The sequence below is a fragment of the Kogia breviceps genome, chromosome 9 (genome assembly GCF_026419965.1).
Source record: "Kogia breviceps isolate mKogBre1 chromosome 9, mKogBre1 haplotype 1, whole genome shotgun sequence".
NCBI classification, from domain to species: domain Eukaryota; kingdom Metazoa; phylum Chordata; class Mammalia; order Artiodactyla; family Physeteridae; genus Kogia; species Kogia breviceps.
Genome location: NC_081318.1, coordinates 4846297 through 4870814, shown reverse-complemented (window position 1 = coordinate 4870814; position 24518 = coordinate 4846297). Strand labels below are relative to the sequence as shown.

Genomic DNA, 24518 nt, shown 5'->3' with positions numbered 1-24518 from the left:
CCGCCCCGCCCACCCCGGCGGGTGAGCAGACAAGCCTCTTGGGCTGGTGAGTGCTGGTCGACACTGATCCTCTGTGGGAATCTCTCCGCTTTGCCCTCCGCACCCTGTGGCTGCGCTCTCCTCCGCGGCTCCGGAGCTTCCCCCTCCACCACCCGCAGTCTCCACCCATGACGGGGCTTCTAGTGTGTGGAAACCTTTCGTCCTTCACGGCTCCCTCCCGCTGGTGCAGGTCCTGTCCCTATTCTTTGTCTCTGTTTATTCTTTTTTCTTTTGACCTACCCAGGTACTTGGGGGTGTTTCTTGCCTTTTGGGAGGTCTGAGGTCTTCTGCCAGCGTTCGGTGGGTGTTCTGTAGGAGCTGTTCCACGTGTAGATGTATTTCTGATGTATCTGTGGGGGGGAAGGTGATCTTCACGTCTTACTCTTCTTCCATCTTCCGCAACCCCCAGGATTTATGTTTTTAAAAAGGTTTCTTTACTGCAATTATAGAGAGGCTTGGGGGTGGAGCAGTATTAGGTACATGTGTTCAGTTTGCTGTCTTTATCCAGAAATATGGATTGGTTTTATGGAATGGATTATTTCTTTATTTTTGAATTAATACCAGATGATGTTTCACCATTATTATGAATAAATTTGTTTGTGTAACTTGCATTCATGTGATGTTTTAATCATATGCTTCAGTATTAAAAAAAAGGAAAACTTGATATCTCCTGTTTAGATCTTGTAAATAATGGTTTGGGAAAGTTTCATTTAAATTGCTCTCCTAAAGGAACAGTTACTGGTGGTAAACATAAAAGAAATGGAGGATTGGGGAAAACATGGGTTTATGATTGTGATTCACAGAACCCATAAGGATATGCCTTTAATAATGCTGAATTTGATTCAGGAGCCAGGAGAACCTAATTACTTTGTAAACATTCCCTTAAATAGAAGTATGTAGATTTTAATGTAAATTCTTCACAGATGGTGAATCGTTTGGCAGCAAGTAATTAAATATTGGTTTTAGCAAGTTAAGAGTTTTATTTTCCTTACATACATTTGTAGTAGGGAGGGCAGTGCTGGCAGGGCAGCATCCTGGTGTCATTAGCGGTCTCTGTGCTCTAGTATGTGTAGCATATGGCTTTCATTCCAAGGTTACCTGATGACCCCACGTTGGCTCCTGCAGCTCCACCATCACCTCTGCATTCCAGGAAAGAAGGCATTAAGAGCAAGCAGAAGGGAGTCTACTGCTTGAGTCTGCCTTCAGCCCTGCAGGGAGCTTTCCTAGAAGCCACGTCCATCAGCGTTTGCTTCTTCTTGGCCAGAACTTACTCACTTAGCCATCCCTGCCCATGAGGAAGTCTGGGAAATGCTTTTCCTCTGGGCCTGTGATTGAACAGTGGTCTGTCATTAAGGCAGAAGGGAGAATAGTTACAGGGTAGGCAAGTTGCAGCGCCTTGCGTAATGATGTGACCACAGGGATGAAGAGGGTGGCAAGATGAGAATTCATTCAGCTGTCTTCACAACTCTGGCTGGATGTGGTGAGTGTCACCCCCGTTGGGGGCCGGAAGGCCAGAGAAAGCCATGTCGAGACGCACTGCTGCTGCTGTTCTGCGTTGCCGTCTTGTCTGTGAGTTTCTCCATCTGGATAGATAAATCAGGAAGTCGTATTGGGCGTTTCTGTGGTCTTTACACACAGGCTGTAACCCAGGGTTTCACAACTCTTGTAAAGTTTTTTTTTTTATTATAGAACTATAAGTGTGATTTAGAACATCTGAATGATATCTGTGGGACTTTTCACATCCCATTAACATAAATACTAACATTTAGTATATCTTTTTAAGAAGATGTTGGGGGTAGGAGTTTATTCGTTTATTTTTGCTGTGTTGGGTCTTCGTTTCTGTATGAGGGCTTTCTCTAGTTGTGGCAAGCAGGGGCCACTCTTCATCGCGGTGCGCGGGTCTCTCAGTATCGTGGCCTCTCTTGTTGCGGAGCACAGGCTCCAGACGCGCAGGCTCAGTAGTTGTGGCTCACGGGCCCAGCTGCTCTGCGGCATGTGGGATTCCCCCAGACCAGGGATCGAACCCGTGTCCCCCGCACTAGCAGGCAGATTCTCAACCACTGCGCCACCAGGGAAGCCCCGATTTAGTATATCTTCATTTAATCTTTTCACCCATGTTTTTGTATGACTTTGCATTCAATATTGTGTCCTCTGTCCCTCTTCTCCCATTTTCTTACACTCTTTTCATAATTCTCATTTTAATGGCTATACAATCCTCTATCCAGTGAATATTTCCTATCTGTTTAGCAGTTTCACTATTTTTAGATGTTTACTTACTTTTGTTTCCAATTTCTTGGTTTTCTAAGAAGTAATATGAAGTAATCTTTGCAGTTTTCTATATTAGCATTTTTTATGGTTTTTTTTTTTTTTTTTTTTTTTTTTGCGGTACGCGGGCCTCTCACTGTTGTGGCCTCTCCCGTCGCGGAGCACAGGCTCCGGACACGCAGGCTCAGCGGCCACGGCTCACGGGCCCAGCCGCTCCGCGGTATGTGGGATCTTCCCAGACCGGGGCACGAACCCGCGTCCCCTGCATCGGCAGGCGGGCTCTCAACCACTGCGCCACCAGGGAAGCCCGATATTAGCATTTTTTATATTAAAAATATAAAAATTATATAATTTGGGGGTACAGTAGTATTAATAATTTTGTATCTTTAGCATACCATTTCACACTGAAATCTTCAGTGTACTAGAGGCCACATTATTAGAAATCTTGTCAGCATTGATTAATATTTTTGATTATTTGTTGTCAACTTGCATTTTTAATAACTTTGACCTTAAACATTTTTTCATGTGTTTATTAGCTGTATTTTCTCTTTCGTGAATTGCCTATTCAAGTCCTGTGTTTTGTACATCAGTATTTTATTGCTTTTCCTACTGCTGTGATTTCTATGATCTTTTTTTTACCTAAAATTTCTTTTGTGATAAAATGTACATAAAATTTACCATTTTAACCATTTTTGAATGTACAGTTTGGTGAATTGACTGCATTCACATTGTTGTGCACCCGTTACCACCATCCGTCTCCAGAACTTTCTCATCTTCCAAACTGAAACTCTGACCCCATTGAAGAATAGCTCCCCCTTCCTGCTTCCTCCAGCCCCTGGCACCCCCCATCCTACTTTCTGTCTCTATGACTGTTACTATTCTAGATCCTCATATAAGTGGAATCCTACAGTATTTTTCCTTTTGTGAGTGGCTTATTTCACTTAGTATAATGTTTTCAGGGTTCAGCCACATTGTAGCATGTGTCAGAATTTCCTTCTTTTTAGGGCTGAATAATATTCTGTTTTATGTATGTATCACATTTTGTTTATACTGTGAACTCTTCCATGTAATAGATAGGAAGCTTCTGTCAGGAGCAGATACTTTTTTTCCTCAATTGATATTTTTCCCCTTTGTAGATTATGTTTTTGAATCTGTAAGTTTTTATGTAGTAAACCTGTTTTCCTTTGATGTTTATACATAATTTTCATCCATTTGGGATATATTTGGAACATCATTTGACACTGGACTTAAACCCAGGAAGAATCCAGGAGCCAGGGTCAATCTACTTCCTGCTGGGAATGTCTCCTGTAGGCTCACTTTTTGCTTCAAACCAAATAGGCAGCTCTCAGCCGGCAGGCAAGAAATGTTCCTCAACTGTGTTCACACTTCTCATGCCTTTTTAGTCTTCTTCTCTTGATCCTTTTTTCCCCTCTACTCAATTTAAATGCTTTGTTTATAAAGTTAACTTATTAAGGTGCTTGCATTTCTCTTCATGGTGAGTAAAGATTTTATAAATCTCTGTAGCTAATATATATAATTTCTTCTCGTGTGAATTACATTATTGTTGGTTTAGCTGACATTTATTCAGCGCTTGCTATGTGCCCTGCCCCTCCCCTCACCAAGTATTTACATGTATTCACTCATTTATTTAATCCCACCAACAGCCCTGGGGGAGGTATTTATTAGGCCTGTTTTTCAGATGGATAGGAGGTACTTTAAGGAGATATATTGTAGCCAGTACTGTTGGAACGTACAGCTATTATTCATGCGCTTTAAAGGAAAGAAATCTAAAATAGTAATCATAACACAGTGCCGGCTATGTGCTGGCGCTTTAAGGTGTTAACAAATTTAATCTCAACCCCCTGAGGTAGGCACGTTAAAGTAAGTTATGTTGTTGTTGGGTGACTTTCAGATCCCTTATTTACAATCTGCTTTTGATGACTTTATTATTTCTCACATATGTCTTAAGATTGCTTTCTCTCTCCCATCCAGGGAATATTATATATTGATTCTAATCACAGTAATTAAAACTTACTTGGGGCGCTGCGTTTGAGCTTTCCATCATTGCTACACAAGAGTCTAAGCTAAAGCCCCCAGCGAGCTGACAGCCAGACTTGCTTATTTGTTTGAAGCGATAACACGCACAGCACAGAATTCAAAAGGTGCAGAAGGATTTCCAGTGCATGCGTTTCTCCCTCCCAGCTCTGTGCTGCCCCCCAGATCCCCTTCCTGGAGGAAAACACCTTTACCGGTTCTTAACTAGAGATAATTGTGTGCAGGCATATGGATTATACATACGTAAACTTGTTTTATAAAATGGTAATGAAATACACATATGGTTGTAACCTTGTTTTTTATTGTAAAACCTTTAAAAATTGTGATTAAAAACATATGAAATTTACTCCCTTAACCTTTTTTTTTTTTTTTTTTTTTTTTGTGGTACACGGGCCTCTCACTGTTGTGGCCTCTCCCGTTGTGGGGCACAGGCTCCGGACGCGCAGGCTCAGCGGCCATGGCTCACCGGCCCAGCCGCTCCGCGGCATGTGGGATCTTCCCGGACCGGGGCACGAACCCGTATCCCCTGCATCGGCAGGCGGATTCTCAACCACTGCGCCACCAGGGAAGCCCCCTTAACCTTTTTTAAGTGTGTAGTTCAGAGTGTTAACCTATATTTGCATTCTTGTGTGACAAGTCTCTAGAACCTTCGCATCCTGCAGAACTGAAGCTCTGCCCATTGAACAGCTCCCTGTTCCTCGCCCCCGTACACCTTGATTCTTTAAAAAAATGTTGTTGATACAGAAGAACATTTAAGAATGTGCAAAGTTTGGAGATGCCTTTCTTTTTTCACTTAACTGTTTATCATAGAGATTGTTTCATACCAGCATGCAAAAAGCTCATCCTTTTTAACTGCTGCAAAGTGTAGCATTTTCTGGATGTAGCGTAATTTGTTTAATCAGTTCCTAGTGATGGGCATTTAGGTTTTTTGTTTTTTTTTTTTAAATGTTTTATCTGTTTATTTGGTTGTGCCGGGTCTCGGTTGCGGCACGCGGGCTCCTTAGTTGCGCACGCACGTGGGATCTAGGTCTCTGACTGGGGATCGAACCTGGGCCCCCTGCGTTGGGATCACGGAGTCCTAACCACTGGACCACCAGGGAAGTCCCAAGGTTTTTTCTGATCTTAGAAGCAATGCTGACTTTGGACCTCTCTGAGGCACCTTGTTTTTTCCTGCCTAGAGAATGTAATTTGATTTTGCTTCATGGTCTTAGCTAAGAGACTGTCTTTAGTGGGTTTCTGACTGGTACTTGCTGATGATTTTAGTGACAATAACTCAGCGCGGGCTGGGTGCTGCCGTGAGCACTTTATTTAGACTCCTGTGAGGTCAGTGCTAATTACACACTGAGAGAGGAAATCGCTTTCCAAACTTAGTAAAATTGAAGGTGGGATGAGCTCTCCTTTTAACCGGGCTGGTGTGGCCTGCCGCTCTGCGACAGGTGTGTGTGGCCTTAGTCCAGCTGTTCTACTATATGCTTTGCTTTCTGGTTTTAATGTGTTTCATTTATGTATTAGTATTTTAAGACTTATTATTTATAAAAATTATTCATAATTAATAATTCATTAAAACTATTTTAATGTAACTACCCTTCTGTATAATATATTTACCTGTGTTTGTTTAGGTGTGATTACTTCCTACTGTGCTTAGTGATCAAGTTGGTACATTTGCACATTTTCTTACCTCCTCTTCCTTCCTCTGTCACTTGTTTTTGACGGATTATGTTACTAAACTTATTCTACTATTTACAACTTTAGGTTTACTGATGTCTCTGATACTCCATAATAAAACAGTGGTCGTTTGATTCCACGGTACAAGGGTATCAACGTCTATATCCTCTCCTTCCGTCTGTACCTCTCAACTTGATGCTGGTTCTGCTGTTTTAGTTTATAATGTTTGCCTTCTGTTCTGTAGCCGTCATTCCCTGGAAAGAACAATCTTTATTCCTCCATCTTAAATGGATTAATTGCTCACTGTGAGTCTTGGGCTGTACTTTCTGCATTCTTGTCTTCTAATAGTTAATTCCTGAAGGCTTCGTAGGAACCAAATTCTCCCAAGTTCTCATATGTTTAAAGGTCCTCTGTTTTTGCAGCATACTTGATTGGCAGTGTGGCCAGACGTAGAATTCTTGGGTCACGCCTTCCTGCCCTGAAGGCTCTGTCAGTGTGGCCCCCTGTGTCCCAGTGCCACAAACGTATCTGTGATGATGGCCAAGGCTGGCTGTACTTTTCCCGCTTTAAGGGTGTTTTAGGTGCTCGAACCAAGCATAACAAAATCCCACAGGCTGAGTGGCTTACACAGCAGACATTTGTTTTCTCACCGTTCTGGAGGCTTTAGGTCCGAGATCAATGTGCTGTCAGGGTTGGTTTCTCGTGAGGCCTTCCTTCCTGGTGTGCAGATGGCCGCCTTCTCTCTGTGTCCTCACGCGGTCTTCCTCTGTGCGTGTGCGAGGGAGAGCTCTCTGGCGTCTCTTCCTTTTCTTACAGAGACGTTGGTCCTGTTGAACTAGGGCTTCCCGCACGACCTCATTTAACCTTGATTACCTCCCAGAGGCTTCGTCCCCAGATGCGGTCACACTGGGGGTTGGGCTTCAACATAGGTATTTTGGGAGACACAGCTCAGTCTACGACAAAGGGTGAGGTGGCAGTTTCTGCCAGAAGGCCCAGGGAATTTTTATTTATTCTTTTTTCTTTCTTTCTTTCTTTGTTTTGCAGCTTAAATATGTGATGTATAACCATATTTATTGACATGGAAAAATGTTCACAACCTATTGCTGAATGACAAAAAAGCAGGTTTATTTATTCTTTTTATCTTTCTGTAATCCTGTTAATTTCTTTCTATTTGATAATGGTTATTTTAAAATAGATACTTGAATTTTTTGAAACGTCTTTGTCATGATTTTCACCTGCTGTATTTTTACTTTTTTCTGGGTACATGGTTTTTGTCTGCCATTTGTTTTTCCTGTTACTTTCCTCTCCTCCCTCTCTTTTTCTTTCAGTGTTTTTATATGGCCTTGGGCTGGTTTCTTTGTGTTCTTTCTTATCTTTGCATGAGGGGACTTCTTCCTGGACAGGCTGTGTGTGTGAGTTGAGGCCGGGCGGGGGGCGGTGTCTGGGTGAAGCCGCTTCTGCCTGGCTTTTTCTGCCTCGCAGCTGGTGGCAAAGATGCTTCGTCTAACCTTGCGGCCTGTGCTCTGATGGCCGGTGGGGCCTGGGGAGGAGGCTTCTCAGCTGTTCTGCTCAGACTGGTCTTGTTCCAAGCAAGGGCTCACTGCTTTTCCTCTCTCTGGAGACCCGTGTAGCTTGCCTGGGGTCTGAAGTCACCGGTGTTCCCGCTTGGTACCCTCACTCGTCTTGGTGGGGTTGTTACTACCCCTGGCAACTTGCTGCAGGGCTCTTCGGTTTCAGGGTGTTGGGGTGTTATGTTATCGAAGGTAGAGTTCCCTTTTCTGTAACTTGTTCCTGTTTTGGGGTGGTTAATAAGAGCAGAAGTGTATAGAGAGGCCTTTACTCCGCTGTGTCAAAACTTTTAAGCCCCGCAGCCAAAGTTCTTTAAGACAGTTTCTTTAAGTACAAATTTCTTTAGGGTATGCTCTGGGTGTACGTAGCTACCTGTAAAATCAGGAAGTTGTACAGCATCCTAATTAACATGCTTTTAGGTTAACTTTTTTATGATTCTGATATAGTTACATGAAACTTGGGTGAACACTAAATATAGTGAATGTTTTCTTACAGACAGAACCTCCACTGAACACACCAGAAAACAGAGAATATCTTGCAGAAATTATGTTTGAATCATTTAATGTACCAGGACTCTACATTGCAGTTCAGGTAAAGACAAAGTGATTTTTATGATTCCCAAATGACCTTAGCTGTCTAATAGTGGAAGAAATGGTGATTCTCAAGGCCTCTGTTGTAAAATTGTGCTGTGCGTTCTTCCTTTTCCACACCCTGCCTACACACACGCACACACGCACACGCACACACACACAATTCAGGTTTGAACTCAAACACTATACAGACCATGTTCTGTGATTTATATTTTTATGTTTTTACTGCTGGTATAGAGTTTGTCCAGCTTTTGTCTTTTTACATGCTTGAGAATCTAATGTATTCTTCTCTGGGTGACAAGATCGATAGGATGGTTCTTTTTTGGCTTCTTTCACTTCTGATCATAAAAAAGGAAAGATACTATAATATCTGCTAAAAAACAAAACAAATGTCTCTAGAGGGTTCCCCCTTTGGGATTTGGGCTCCTGTGGTTCCATGAGCTTGTAGGACTTTCTTTGAAGCTACTTGTTCTTAGTGTGGGGATTTTTGTTGGTTTTGGATGTTGTTATTTATCTGCCACCCTATATAAGGGAATTGACTGAGATTTTGGGGAATAAATTTTTAAAAAGTATCTCCTAAAATGTTTTCTGCATATTCCAGTCCCTTCTAAGAAAAAGGAGAAGGAGTTGCATAGAAAATTAATTTGGGAGATAGCACAGGCTGTGGCCTCTGGTGCTTCTCTCCGGCTTTTCTTTGCAAAACTTTGATTTATTTTATTGAAAACTTGACCCCTCCAGATGAAGTATACAAAATTTGCGTGTTAGTTGTTCAATTTGGAATTTGAATTTTGGGGGGAAGATGGAGGATAGGGCAGGGAAAGAGTTAGCCATAAGAAAGGTCTTACTGATTGAACCTGAACAGTCAGGGGCGGTCCTGGGGAAGAGTTTCCCCCAGTGCTAATGGCCTCCCTGTCTTTGGCGCAGGCAGTGCTGGCCTTGGCAGCGTCTTGGACCTCGCGACAAGTGGGCGAACGTACGCTAACGGGCATCGTCATCGACAGTGGGGATGGGGTCACCCACGCTATCCCAGTGGTAAGCAGCCTCACTTTCTGTAGGCCCCCTCCCGCTGGAGGTGAGGGCAGAGGTTAAGGGAAGAAACTCTTCTGTAATTAAAATACCACTTTAGAAACCGTAACTGTACTTAGCAAAGGTAACAGGAGTCTTTAAACGCAGGTATGTGAGAAAGAAGAAGAAAACCAGTGTCTTCGGTGCTGGCAAGTTGGAATTCATGCTGGGAAATTTCTGCCATCAGGATGTCAGCAGTCATTCGGGGTCTCCAGGGCTCTGCCTGATCACTGGGGGTACATTACCAGGAGGGCCTTCCTGGCTTACGTTCTGAGCTGTCAGCTTGGGTGTCAGTAGGTGTGGTGCACGGCCGCTCTGAATGATGAGCTCTGTGTTCTGTGACAAGATGTGGACGGCTTTAGCCAGCTCATGCTTTAGAGAAACCGCTTCTTGTTTTTCAAAATTTATTTAAGAGCCCAGAAGGGGAGATTGTTCCTTTTGACTCGCAGAATGCTCTGCAGTGTCACTTTTTGGTTTTAATTTTCAAAATATTAAAGAAGTGATTCCTAATTCAGGTTCAAGAGACAATGTCTATATTTTTCTTTCAGTCCAGTGGACTATTTAAATGACTTATTTGAAGTTTGCTTTTTTGAAGATAAATCGAAGCTGCCTGCAAAGGGGGACACAGTGGACAGTCAGACCTCCTCTTCCTTCTCCTCTTCCTCCTCCAGGCCCCCTGCTCAGAGAACCCTGTTACTAGTTATTTATGTATATTACAGGCATATTTTCTGCATATATGGGGTGTGTGTGTGTGTATAGCTCCTTTTAAACGGTGTGGGCCCTCGGGCCGAGCTGCGGCCCGCGGGCAAAGGGCTGTAGCTCCCTTCCTGGCGCTGGCAGGGGGCGGCCCAGCGAGAGGATCCCAGCGCCTCCCAGCGGGGTCTCACACGGCAGAGCATTTGGGTGAGCTGGCCAGAATCGCTCCTAACAAGTGCCGCTCTTTGCACGGTCAACGGGACCGTTCATTGAGTACTGAACTACCAGTCCCCGGCGGGGCTGTGAGCTGGACTTACTCTGTTTCATGAACTCTGTATTACAAACGCCGTGTGCCCCGTACTGTGGCTGAAGGAGCCGAGGAGGAAACGTGTTAGCAGGCGTGTCCACGGTCGCTCAGCCCCCACATGTGGAGCCGGATCGAGTCCAGCTTGTCAGAAGCCATGTCCTGCCCGCTAGCCAAATGGTTGACTTTTTTTTTTTTTTTTTTTTTTGCACAGGCTGCGGACGTGCAGGCCCAGCGGCCACGGCTCACGGGCCCAGCCGCTCCGCGGCATGTGGGATCTTCCCAGACCGGGGCACGAGCCCGTGTCCCCTGCATCGGCAGGCGGACTCTCAACCACTGCGCCAGCAGGGAAGCCCCAAATGGTTGACTTTTAAATACACGTCGATTTATAGTTGTTTTAATGATTTTATAGATAAACTTCTTTTTTGTTAGAGGAAGAAAAACATGATTGATCCATTGTTCTGACAAACGGCAGTACTTTTTGGAAATGAACCATTTTATGTGGTTTTTCTCTTCACATTCCTGAAGAAGACGTCACTTTGGTGGCTTACGGGGCATCTCCGGGTCTGCTAACGGAATTGTGCCTGTGGTCGTTTGCAAAGACCTCCAGGCCCGAGCTGTGCGCCGAGTGGGGGCTCAGTAAATGCAGTGACGCGGGCGGGGCGGGAGACTGCCTTAGCGCCCGGGGAGCCCTTCTCTCCTGGAGTCGCTCACACGCCGTCTGTCTCCTCTTCTTCCTAGGCAGAAGGGTATGTCATTGGGAGCTGCATCAAACACATCCCCATCGCAGGGAGAGATATTACGTATTTCATGCAACAGCTGCTGAGGGAGCGCGAGGTGGGGATTCCTCCGGAGCAGTCGCTGGAGACTGCCAAAGCCATCAAGGTAAGAGCAGGAGCCAACGGGGCCGGCTTGCGGGGTGAGAGAGGGGTGGTGTTCGGGTGCTTCTCTTGCTGCTGAGACCCCCCCGCCCTTACCTTCCTTCCTCCCCACTCCCCACGAATGTGGGTCTTGATCTGTTTACGCTTGTGGAGCTTCCAGCTGTACATGAGAACAGCCTGATCGCTGAGATTGAGCGCCCTACGCAGTACAGCACCGTTTCATTGGCGCCTGATCGGGTAGAACCTTCGGTTAGCTGGATGTGTCTCCCCACATCTTCCTCCGAGTTCATTTATAGACAAAGGAACAGGCAGCAGCAGCGACCGTTAGGAATCCTGTGAAGTCAGCCAGTATTCAAACTAATTTCCAGGACCTGTAGTCTGTGGTTCTGTGCCCTGTGAATTGCAGCTCAGAGTAATGCTGTTCTAGGGTGGAATCATAAAACAGAATCCACATGTAGTTTCCAGACTGTAATTACCATGCTGGAAAAGTTACAGGAGGTTTTAAAATTAAATCCATAAGAGTAGAAGATAAGTGGCTCAGTGGTCCTTTTTTAAAATGCCCACTTGACCTGATCCATCAGTCTGGTCTTTGTATGACTCTGTATGTAGCAGTTGACAGCCCTGTTGAAAGGAGCTTTCTTTTCAGGTTGCAAAATTAGGACAAATTATTGTGTTTTTTTTTTTAAGCCAAAATGCAAGAGATTCTTAGTAATACAAGTATGATCTTCATGTAGATGAAGAGCAAGGGTTTTGTTCGTTTCTGGAGAAGAATTTAAACGTGGGGATGACACACGGCCTTGAGCATACGCTTAGCTTCTGAGCCGCAGGGGAGTTTAGCCTGTTCTCCCGCGTCCGTCGCCGCTCCCTGATTTCCTCGCACTAAGCACCCAGGACGGTGCTGGCTAAAAGGAAAGGAAGCACGGGGCGGGGGCGGGGCTCCAGCATTTCACCCGCCACTCTTGGTGAACACAGGTGTTTTGAATCCCGGGCACACTGGCAGCGGTCAGGGCTCCTGTGAGGAGGGGCCCGCTGCCCCGTGTGGCCAGGACGGGAGCACCTAGAATGCCCAGCCAAGGCACCAGGGCCCGTCCCGTCCCTTCCTTCTGGTGGGAAGGTTATAGAAGCAACATGAGACTTTCTTTTTAGAATAAAATATTGCCCCAACTTTCCCTCTTCCTCTCCTTGCCTTTCTTCAAGGAAGGAGATCTGGATCTCTGATCCAGGTGCCCTCACCGCCCCGGGGCTCTTTCACAGGCGGGACCCGACCCTCGGGGCGGACGTGGGGTGAGCAGAGCCCGGAGAGTGACGATCGGGCCGTATTTCCTTTACTTGCTGGCTCTCTGGGGTCCGGTTCTGACGCTGACCCTGGAGCCGGCCCGTGCAGGCCCTGACAGCGTGTCGCTGTGCAGTGAAGGCCGGGAGTTGAAAGAGACTCGTTGCGTTCGCTGCGCGTGAGCTGCCCAGGCCCTGCCGCTGGCTCTCGCCTCACCTTCTCGTGACGGAGGAGATCCTGGAAAGGGTGGTTAGAGCCCCTGCGTCCCGTTACTCCCAGGCTCGCAGGTGGCCTCAGGCTGGTGGGCGCTGGCACACACTGTCCTTGCAGCGGGAGTCCAGAGCTTAGGGCCGACAGGGCTGCTCTCCATCCAGCTTCACCGAGGCGTTTCACGTCATCGGTTAAGCCAGTTGAGGAGCCCTAAGAAACTGCCCAGGCCTCTTGAGGCAGTGTAATGTTTCTGTCTCCAGTCTGTAGATTTAAAGTCACGTGGACTGGCTCGCTCTGTTGTCAACGAACACGGTTGTGTAGCTTATAATTCGACAGAGTGTATCAAGGATGGGATTAGGATCTGTTTCCGGGATTCTCAGAAACTTTACATTTAATATCACGAGAAGACCTTCAGAGGTCCTTCTAAAATGTGCAGTGAGCATCAGCCGTGTGCCTGGCGTTGAGCAAAGCCCACCTCGCCCACAGGCAGCTTGCTTTCAGAATCTGCCACCCAAGCGCCAGCTGCTGCTTTGCCGAGGTTAGCTCTCAGGACAGATGGTAGACCCGGAGGTCCCCAGTCGGGCGCCACCAGATGCTGGGGAGACACTTTCCACCCGTCAGGCTGGTCCGGTGCTGGGGTGGAAGCCATGAGTGGGTGGGTTCTCACGTACGGGCGCACGGCAGCTCCATCCTGCCTAAGTGGGCCTTTTCTTTTGTCCGTGGTACCTGCCGCCTTCTAGCGTGCTGTGTCATTTACTTACATATCACGGCTGCCACGTGACTCTCTCGACTCTCAGCCAGAGCGTATGCTCCGGTGGGCAGGGGTCTGTGTGTGTTTTGCTCACTTGCGCGTCCCGTGTACCTAGGCACTCAGCGAGTACTGCCGTGGAGCTGATGACCTGCTGTGTCGGGCTGCACGGCAGGTCCACGACCCACCGGTGGGCCGTGGTAGGCATGGGGGTGAGATCCACCGCATTGATCGTGGGGAGTGCGGTCTGCTGGTGCAGGGTGGATGGCCTTGTGTGCCCAGCCGGGCGCCGTGTAGGGGCCCAGGAGGAATAAGGAAGGCGGAGAGGGATACCTTTAGACATCGCTTCGGATGGGATGCAGCAAAATTTGATAGGGTAAGGCTGAGGTTCATAGCCGGGCTGCAAAGGAAGCAGATTTACAAGTCCAGAGCGTAGTCATGAAAAGTCTGTGAGGCTTGGCCACGCGTCCATACTGGAGTTGTGTGTGGGTGGGACTCATTTCAGGGTGTTTGATGCTGGGGGTTACTGGGTACTTGTCAGAGGGCAGACTCCGGTGACATCTCTTTGTGTGTGTCTGCAGGAGAAATACTGTTACATTTGCCCTGATATCGTAAAGGAATTTGCCAAGTATGATGTGGATCCTCAGAAGTGGATCAAACAGTACACGGGGATCAATGCAGTCAACCAGAAGAAGTTCATTATAGATGTTGGCTACGAGAGGTTCCTGGGCCCTGAGATTTTCTTTCACCCGGAGGTAAGGCGTTAGCTTTTTGAGTGTGAGGCATGGCACATGTGGAGCAATACTGCCACCTCGTGTGTGTACGGAGAGGCCCCAGTGGGGTTTCCTGAGCAGCTCGGATACAAGCTGCACCCTCTGCAGCGCTTACAGGCCCTGTGCAGGTTGCCTGCTTGACCGATGCCCCTCTTTAGACTTGGTTCTCCGTCAGAGATAATGAGTGATCAGGGAGAAGGCTTTAAGAGCAATAGAAGATGATGGAAATGAAATTAATCCATAGTAATATGAAAACTGGTTAATCCGGGGGACCGAATGCAATCTGCCTTTGTAGGGGAGTAGGGTAGCGTGTAACATGTAACCTTTCCATCCTTGGTGATGGTCCATCCTAGTTGCAGTTTTTAACCCCAGACGGTTGGTCCTGCTTTGTTCCCTGCTGCAAGTTAGTTAAAGCTTCTGTCTGAGGACTGACCTTTCCATTAGTTAGATGGGCTTTGGGAATTACAGATATCGTCATTTTAACTATAGTCACAAAGAATTATTACTACTTTTGCAGAAGCAGTCATCAAGAGGTAACGTTTTAAGGTTTAAATAAAGTGGATTTTATTTGTACTTTGGTATATTTTTCTGCCTAATTCAGTTTACATTTGATACGTAGGTTACAAACTGCTGCCTGTTTTTAGATGTGTGTGACCATTTTGTATAGGGAAATGGCACACAGTATATGCCTTACTATAATCTAATAATCATGCCTTTGATATTACTGATTTAAAAGAGACATAAAACAGAAAATGTCTGTGAACAGCTGGTGTGCAGCTGGATGTTACCTGCTTCCCCTGAGTACATTAAAGCTTTCCTTGATTTTTAAAGTGTATTTAAAATTGTTTTAAGTTGAATTATTTATACTTTAACTTATTTAACTTACGGAATTGAATCCAAGAGTGTTTACTCAGTGACATGGTCGCTACCATATTGACTGTTTTCATTTAAAAGCCACCCCCCTGAACCGTCCCCAGGCTTCTAGCTCAGGTTTACAGTGTGATCTTTCATTGACTGTGTTTTTTTCTTACATCATGGCTACTTTTTTCATGATGTTAATGTTCGTAAGTGGTACACTTCTTCTACACTCGCGGCGTTTTCATTACACGCCACATACATCGTGCGCACGCGTTTCACACTCTGACAGCAGGATTCACCGTGTGTCCTAACGCAGAGCTGGTCTGTTTTTGCTACTCTTTGGTGTTTTCCCCTTGCTGACCCCACCCACACGCGTCATCTCCTGAGGGCACATGTCACCGTCACCCCATGCACAGTCACCTGGGTTCTTCTGACATACGAACATTTGACATAGTCATTCCAGTGTGACGGTTTTAAAGGTATAGTACATTCTGTATTTGTTAAAGTTACTCTTTAAAAAGGTTATTGAGAAAAATGTGTAATGTTTCTTTTATATTTATATGAAATTCAGTTTGCCAACCCAGACTTTATGGAGTCCATCTCGGACGTTGTTGATGAAGTCATACAGAACTGCCCCATCGATGTCCGTCGTCCGCTGTATAAGGTATAAGCTGCTGGGTAAGGTACTCGGGCTCATTCCACAGTTACAGGCCCAGCATTCTTGGAATAATAGGCTCTTGATGTCAGTATATGCAGATGTTCCTGTCTCCCTCCTGTCTTACAGGATTTGTTAAAGGCCAGCATACCGGCAGAATATTTTTCTTGGAGTGGAGAGGACTTAAATGTTTGGAAATAGGACTCAGTTCACCAGGAGTGTTTAAGTATTCTCATGGCTTTATTCTTACCTGGCCGGCTGTATTTTAAACGGGACAATTTTAACCCGACGTATTGATGGAAAGGTGAAGGGTACCCTTCCCCTCAGGGTTTCCATGAATTCACTGGTCTTGCTTCTTGCATATTCAGGTTTGTGCCAAGTGTGCTGTTGCCAGGAAGAGGTCAGAGCCTGAAAGGAAGCCGTCACGTAGAAAACACTCGTGTAATTTTCAGCCCTCAGCCTCTGTCTGCCCTGTCTTACCTTCTCAGCCCAGGGACCTGAGTGTAAAGAGGAGCATATCAGGCTCAGGAGTGAGGGCTTAATAAATTTTGTTTCATCTACACAGTGGGATACTACGCGGTGTTTAAAAAGAATGAGGTGAATCAGTGTAAATTCAGATGAAAAGATGTCTGTAGTATACATTGTTAAGTGAAAAAGCAAGTTGTAAAGTTTACACATAGTATTATTTTATTTAAAAATATAGTTTGCATATATATATGGAAAGGTTTTGAATGAATGCTAAACTCTTAAAGAAAATAACATATTTTTGGGGGTAGAAGATGCATAACTTTTTACCTTCTACTTCTTGTGTTTTAAGATTGAAATTTTAGAGTTAACAAATGTTATTTTTATTATTGGAAAACATTTTCCTATGTAGACAACTTTTTATGGGTGAAAACAAATTATAATTCTATTTTTATTGTTACATGTCCTTAATTAAACAGCTCTCTCCTCCAACAAAACGTGCAAGAAAGGGAAACTAGAGACAGGTGGGAGTATTAGTAAGTTTAGTAAAATACATGCCTTGCTCTCCCTACTTCTTAAATCTCACTTAACATCAGCTGTGTCTTCTTGTCCGTGAAAGCAAGGAACAGGTGTGCACTCTTTAGTCTTTATTTCATCCTAACAGAGAAGAAACTTCGGCCAGCGGTTACAGATTGTTCATGGGTGAGGTTTTTTCTCATCAGACAGTTTAGTTCACTTTCAGTACATTTACAGGAAGTAGAGATGGCCTTGTAACCTGAGCTCCTTGTTTAATAGATGATGGCCCTGAGCCCCAGAGATGGGAAAAGGAGGCAAAACTAGAGGGACCTGGGTCAAATGGAGCAAACTGGTCTTGGACTTCTAAAAAAAATTATTGAGGTATAGTTGATGTACAATATCATGTAAATTTTAGGTGGACAGCATAGTGATTTGCAGTTTTTAAAGGCTATATTCCATTCCTAGTTGTTATAAAATATTGGCTATATTCCCTGTTTTTGTACAGTGTATCCTTGTAGCCTGTTTATTTTATACATAGTAGTTTGTACCTCTTAATGCCCTACTCCTGTCTTGCCCCTCACCCCTTCCCTCTCTCCACTGGCAACCATTAGTTCTGTATATCTGTGAGTCTGCCTTTTTTTTGTTATGTTCACTGGTTTGTTTTCTTTTTTAGATTCCACATATAAGTGAGCTCATATAGTATTTGTCTTTCTCTGTCTGATTTGTTTCATTTAGCATAATACCCTCCAAGTCCATCCATGTTGCTGCAAATGGCAACATTTCATTCTTATTTATGGCTGAGTAATATTTCCTTGTGTATGTATGTGTATATATATATATATACACATACACATATATATATATACCACAGCTTCTTTATCCATTCATCTGTTGATGGACGCTTAGGTTGCTTCCATATCTTAGCAATTGTAAGTAATGCTGCTATGAACATAGGAGTGCATATATCTTTTTGAGTTAAGTGTTTTCATTTTTTTTGGATAAATACCCAGAAGTAGAATTGCTAGATCATTAGGTAGTTCTATTTTTAGCTTTTCGAGAAACCTCCATACTATTCTCCATAGTGGCTGCACCAGTTTACATTCCCACCAGCAGTGCACAAGGGTTCCCTTTTCTCCACACCCTCTCCAACATTTGTTTTTGTGGTATTTTTTTTAAAAAAATAAATTTATTTATTTATTTATTTATTTTTGGCTGTGGTGGGTCTTCGTTTCTGCGTGTGGGCTTTCTCCAGTTGCAGCGAGTGGGGGTCACTCTTCATCGCAGTGAGCAGGCCTCTCACTGTTGCGGCCTCTCCCGTTGCGGGGCGCAGGCTCCGGACGCGCAGGCTCAGTAGTTGTGGCTCACGGGCCCAGCCGCTCCGCGGCATGTGGGATCTTCCCAGACCGGGGCACGAACCCGCGTCCCCTGCACTGTCAGGCGGATTCTTAACCGCTGCGCCACCAGGGAAGCCCTTTGTGGTATTTTTGATGATAGCCTTTCTGACAGGTGTGAGGTGACAGCTCATTGTGGTTTTAATTTGCATTTCTCTGATGATTAACGGTGTTGAGCAACTTTTCACCTGCCTTTTGGCCATCTGTGTGTCGTCTTTGGAAAAACGTCTGTTCAGATCCTCTGCCCATTTTTTGATTGGGTCGTTTGTTTCTTCTCATGTTGAGTTGTATGAGCTGTTTATATATTTTGGATATTAACCCCTTATCAGTCGTATCATTTGCAAATATTTTCTCCCACTCAGTAGGTTGTCTTTTCGTTCTATTGATGGTTTCCTTTGCTGTGCAAACGTTTTAAGTTTAATTAGGTCCCATTTGTTTATTTTTGCTTTTATTTTCTTTGCTTTAGGAGACAGATCTGAAAACTATTGCTATGATTTATGTCCAAGAGTGCTCCGCCTATGTTTTCTTCTAGGAGTTTTATGGCCTCTGGTCTTACATTTAGGTCTTTAACCCGTTTTGAGTTGATTTTTGTACATGGGGTTAGAGAGTGCTCTGATGTCATTCTCTTACACGTAGCTGTCCAACAGACAGTTGAGTTTTGAGAGGGGTTAAGCTCCGGGTAGGATCACTCAGCGAAGTGGCAGGGTTGAATTTTGAGTCCGCTTGCCACACCTCTGAAAACTCGTGCTTTTCCCACCACATCACACGGAAGATTATGTAAAACGTGGAAGGAAGACGATTCCGCAAAGAGGGAAACCCTGTCCCGACCGCTTCACCCCCTGGAAAAGTCATTTCTTCCCTGCGGCACCCAAGGGCTTTCTGCTTGGCCCTGGTCGCCTGGCCCCGCTCTGCCAGCCGTGTGAGTGCTCCTGTGTGGGACCTTGGCCGAGTTACGGCAGCCTTGCGAGTGGTTTAGGATCTCAGTAGCCTTGGTGGGGGGCCGACTGGGGGTGGGCCATGTTTTTCTCCTCTGTCGGGCTCTGTACCCCGTGGGGAAGGAGGGACACGGCGGGGCCCGGTCTGCCCTGCCAGCCAGCAGGTGAGAAGCTAGCCCTGGCGTCTCGGCGCTCGCAGCGCACGTTCACTCGTGTGTTCACGGACTGTCCCCTGCGGGGCGGCTCCCCTGGAGCGTCACCCTGGTGGTCTCCCCTGCAGGGGGGTGGCTGGCAGGCACGTGGCTCCCGCCTGTGGCCCGTCGCTGCCATGTGGCCCGGCCGCACTGCCATCCCTGGACGTGGGGAGGGTGAGGACTGTCTGCCAGCACCTCTGCCACGGCCACCACGAAAGGGACTTGTTTCTTGATTCTCACACTTGTTTCTTGATTCTCACACTTGTTTCTTGATTCTCACACTTGTTTCTTGATTCTCACACTTCCCGGCTCAGGCCTCACGCACTCATTCGCTGACTGCAGCCAGGGCTGCTGTTGGGAGAGGCTCCTCTCACCCCGGGGCCCCGCCGGCCACTGCTCTGCCCCCTCGCCTCCAGAGGCTGTCACCCCGTGTTCCGGGCTCCCGGGCCAGCGTCCTGGGCGGGCGGCCTTGTTCTTCGGATTCACTCTGAACTTTCGGTCCTGCTTTCCTCCTCCTCCTCCTCCTCCTCCTCCAGAGTTTAGCCGCGAGCTTGCCATGGAAAGAACCTTCCACTGCGACATCTGTGTTCATGAAATGCACAGATGTACAGTTTGTGGGATTTTGAAAGTAATTAGAGACATACTACATACAAGTGCTTCTGCAGAACACGTGGGCGTCTTGCTCTGGAGAGCTGTGTTCACGTGTCTTTAGGTAGCACGTCTTTCCTCTCCAGTCTTCCCGTTACTTTGCCGTTCCCTCCTCTGTTACTGATGTTTCTTCCTACCTGCTGGGCCCACTCCTGTCAGTGTCCCAGACACGTGCCATGGGGCTTACAGAGTACTCAGTAACCGCTAAAGAAGTAGGCAGCAGGTTCGTACCCAAGGAAACTCACGACTGCCAGGGGGAGGCGGCCCGCCTGCTGAGCCCTGCTGGATTCCGTGCCCGGGCACGGTGCCCCTCCAGGAGGCTGGTTTCCTGACTTCTGCCTCCGTGCGCTGTCCCCGCAGTGCCCACAGGTGCAGACGGGCGGCTGAGGGGGCCACACTGGCCAGAGGGGAATCCACAGGCCCCGCAGGAAGGGTTCTGAGGCTGCTGCTTGGTGCCCGGAGGTCTGCTGCTCGGCGTCAGAGGAAGGCGTCTCCCCTTTGCCTCACCTGCTCCCAAAGGCGCTGTCTGGACCAGTCGGGCCTGGACCTCTTAATGTTTCCCAGGCTCAGTCTTGGGAACCGTAGGTGGAGTTGCTTCTGGTGAAGCGAGCAGGAGGGAACTCCCGAGACCTTCTTGGTGGTTGAATTAACGCCTTCCTCAGGCTGGTACACAAGAAAAAGAAGTCAGTGGAGAATGAAATGTGGCTTTGAAAATTTAGAATCTTCAAAAACGTAAAACAGTGTTTCTTGGACAAAAGGAGTTATAATCTAATTTTTATTTCAGTCTGGCCTGTATAGATCAGAAGGGTATTCACAGGCCCCCTTTTTCTGTTCAGCGTCTAAGTGTGATGGAGGTCGGGTCTGGAGGGGACTCGTGTGTGAGAGCCAAGTCTTGGAGGCCTGTGATTTCCCCACGAAGCCAAGTCATTGCAAGCAGCAGGTGCTGCTTGGAACAAGACGTTTTCGGCCCCGACTGTCCATGGGTGTCACCCCCAGAGCATTAAAATATACTGATGTCTGGGCCCCTCCCCCAGGGATTCTGATGTAATTGTTCTGGGCACCCGGATTTTCAAAGCTTCCCAGATGATTTTCATGTGCAGCTAAATGGAGAGCCACTGTTAGCAAGTAGCTCACTCTGGGGTTAGTCAGCGTTTTAGTAGCTTTCATGCTTTTCTCGAGGGCAAAGCCAATTCTGAGTTGCTTTGTAATGCAGCTGGGTCTCTACTAAATACAAGACACTGTTGTTGTTAACTTAGAGGATTTAAGTATGTATGAGAGATGGATCTTGTCTTCAAGAGCTTATAGAAAAGCTAAAAATAATACCGAAATAATTCTCACGGGAACCACCACAAGCTAAATGTCGTTAATTGCGGTGTCTCGGAAGTTTAATGAGAGGGGCTCAAGGAAGGCTTGGGGAAGGTGGCAGGGAGCTGGTCTGAGGGCTCGGCCTGCAGAGGTGAGGTGGGGGTGCAAGCCGGGGGGAGGGCTCCTGGCACAGGTGGGAGTGCGGGCGCAGGGCAGAGGCTGCAGAACGCTGCTCCGGGCGGAGCCCAGAGCGGTACTGAAGGTGGTGGGGGGCGAGTCCGGGAGGGAAAGCGGGGCTGGCAGTTCAGTATCTTTAGACCTGCTTTGGCAGTGGGCTGGGAGTTGTTAAAAATTCTCATTCGCTGTGTTTGTCAGGCAGACGTGACTGCATCTTGATGTGGCTCAAGGAGTGATTTTTCTGGAACAGATTGCTGGAGTTGGGTTATATATAAGTATGTTAATACCTTTTAAATCAGAGGAGCTATTGCAAAGTGAGTTATATATGTATTCTTAATGGTGAACGAGTTGAAGTATCTTTAATACTTGAGAGAGCGAAATACACATTTTAAGACGCTGTTGGTTTGTTCAACCCTTTTCACCGTAGGCCTTGTATTCAGGTGAGATCCCAAGTGCGGTCTGACGTGTGAGCAGATGGGCGGGCGGCTTGGGGCCGGGCGGTGGGCAGAGCAGGCTCAGGGCTTGCTGGTCCCGCCCCGGCTCCACACGCACCCCCACAGTTGATGCTTCCTGCCCAGGTGTCCGGAAGTGGCGGGATCCGTGTGCCGCTGGGGAGGGAAGAGTGATGTCACAGCTGAGCACCGCCCGGCCGGGTGGAGAGGAGCTTCCAGGGGCTTATTGTTAGGAGAGAGTGAGGAGGGGCCGATGGTGAGTGTTTTGACACTGTTTTGACAGCCTTAAGCAGGTGTGCCCTGAGCCTCCAGGGAGGGCGTGGCCTCCCGTGGGCACCGGCTGGAGGCCAGCTTCTCCTGCTCGCGGAGGGAGCGCCTCCTTCTAGCTCCCAGGGCCTCTGGCTCCTTGCAAGAGGCCCCATCCGCGTCAGGGAGCGCGCTCCTTTCCTAACGTTGACCACATCCGCAGAGTACCTTCGCAGCGACCCCGAGGTTGCCGTGCGGGTCAGTCATCGGGTGCTGTAGCCACACCAAGCTGACACGTGAAGTTAACCATCCAAGAAGCCAGGAAAGGAGCAGTCGAAGAAAGAAGAGGAAGAACACTCCGCGAGTCAGGGGGAGACAGCTGTCATCAGCCGTGTCAGCTGACGCCGAGAGGTCTCCCAGGACGGGGGTCGAGGTGGCCCCTGGGTTCTCGGTGAGGATGCGGACAGAGGCCAGGTTACAGCAGCTGAGGGGAGAAGAGGAGTCACCGGGGAGGAGACGTGCAGGTAATTCTCGGAAGACATTTCGAGCCAGCTTGGAGTTGGATTTCCTCTAGGACAGGGCGGGATATCGTACGGCCCACTTTTGAGAAGTAAGTTTGTTCAAACTTTGCTGGGATTGCAGTCTTTGGGTTCCATCTGAGAGTAAAAAAGCTCGTGCCGGGACTTCCCTGGCGGTCCAGTGCTTGAGAATCCGTCTTGCAATGCAGGGGACGCCGATTCGATCCCTGGTTGGGGACTAAGGTCCTGCATGCCGTGGGGCAACTAAGCCCTCACGCCGCAACTACTGATCCCATGCGCCATAACTAGAGAGCCCACGTGCCACAGCTAAGACCTAACGTGGCCAAAAATAAAAATATTTTATAAATATTTTTTTAAAAGTTTGAGAACTGCTGTAACAGAAGAAGTTGCATACTCCTCTAAAAAGCTGTGAATTTTTTTATTTTTAAAAAAGCTCTTGTCCCTAAAGAGGGACACAGACCTTTCAAAATTTCCACGCAGGGGTGGTTGCCGGGAGGGTTGTCAGCTTAACCGGTAGCGAGCGGTGGGGGCGGAGACTTCGCTGCGAGCCTCTTACTTTGTGCCTCTGGTTAACGGAGGAGGAATAGCATGGTGGGTAGGGGCACGGCGCGTCTGTCAAGACGGGATTAAGAGCATGAATAGAGTCTCCAGCACAAAATACACTTAGCGTTACAGGAATGGGAGTTTTTGTTATTTTAATACTGTATAAGGTATTGGATGAGCTTATTATTAACATAGACTTTGCCTTTCTGGCTTAAACGTCAGGTGGCTAACAGGCTGTGTGTAGTGTTCATGGTGACATGTGCTAGGATGTTCTTTACTAGCATAAAGGCAGGGGCTTTGCTTTTGTAGAAGTAGTTTACAATTGAGGCTTTTTTATTTGACATCATGAGATAAACAGCTACGCAGCAGAGTAAGCTGCAGTCTGTAGAAGAACCCAGTCCACACGGTGGTCTGGGTAAGCAGATAGCACAGCCGCACTGAGTGAGGAGGTGCCGTGCAAATTGGACTCCGCGGCCTTTCAGCAGGTCGGCGGACAGCACCATTAAAACACGATCTTGGTGTAGGAAACGTAGACTCTACAGGTGAGCGAGGATTATCGTTTCTGGCTTAAAATGCATTTAGAAAATTTGAGAAGTGCCAAAGTCTTTAAGAAAGACAACAGTAACCACTGACTATAGAAACGACTGAACTTTTCCCCAAAGTGATTGTATCGTTTATACTTCCACCAGCAATGTGCAAGAGTTTCATTTGTTTTGTATTTTAACCTAAACTTGGTGTGTAATGGATTTGGTTTGTGTGATCCTGATTACAAATGCTGTTGCCTATCTTTTCACGTACTTACCGGTCACTTGTGTATCTTCTTTTGTGAAATGTCTGTTTGAATCTTTTGCTCATTTTTTAATTGGCTTGTTTATATTATTATTGAGTGTTAAGAGTTCTTTTTATATTCTGGATATAAGTCCTTTGTTAGATGTATGTATTGCAAATACTTTTTCCTAAGTCTGGTTTGTCTTTTCATTTTCTCAGTGGTATCTTTTGAAGAACAGAAGTTTTCATTTTATAAAGTTCAGTTTATCAGTTTTTATTTTTTATGGTTCACGCTTTTTATGTCTGATCAAAGACATCTTTGCCTACATCATAGTCATGAAGACTTTAAGAAAATATTTTCTTCTAGAAGCTGTGTAAGTTTTAGCCCTTGCATTTAAATCTGTGATCCATATTGAGTTAAATTGTGTGTGTGAAGTAAGTAAGGTAAGTAAGCACGTGTTCATTTCTCCTCTGTGGATATTAATTATTCAGCATCGTTTGTTGCAAAGACTATTCTTTTCCTGTTGACGTATCTTGGCTACTTTGTCTAAAATCATCTGACCATGTATACACAGCGTATGCACAGCACCGTTTTTATTGTTGTGTGAATGAATGAAAAAATGAATCTTACGTGTTACACCTTTGAAAGCAACTCAAGATCTTGCAGTGCTTCTGATCTTAACGAACATTTCG

At 46.5% G+C, this 24518-nt stretch overlaps 1 protein-coding gene across 4 annotated transcripts in view; it reads left to right on the top strand.

Annotated features, from left to right (window-relative positions):
- The window catches only part of LOC131762513 (actin-related protein 3B), a 133106-nt gene that overhangs the window by 105134 nt on the left and 3454 nt on the right, over nt 1-24518 (top strand). For all 4 annotated transcript variants that reach the window (XM_067041765.1, XM_067041766.1, XM_059074129.2 and 1 more), the window contains 5 exons: nt 8089-8184; nt 9108-9215; nt 10990-11133; nt 13942-14115; nt 15563-15655. In XM_067041765.1, coding sequence (XP_066897866.1) covers nt 8089-8184; nt 9108-9215; nt 10990-11133; nt 13942-14115; nt 15563-15655 — 615 coding nt within the window. The remainder of the gene's footprint in view (nt 1-8088; nt 8185-9107; nt 9216-10989; nt 11134-13941; nt 14116-15562; nt 15656-24518) is intronic.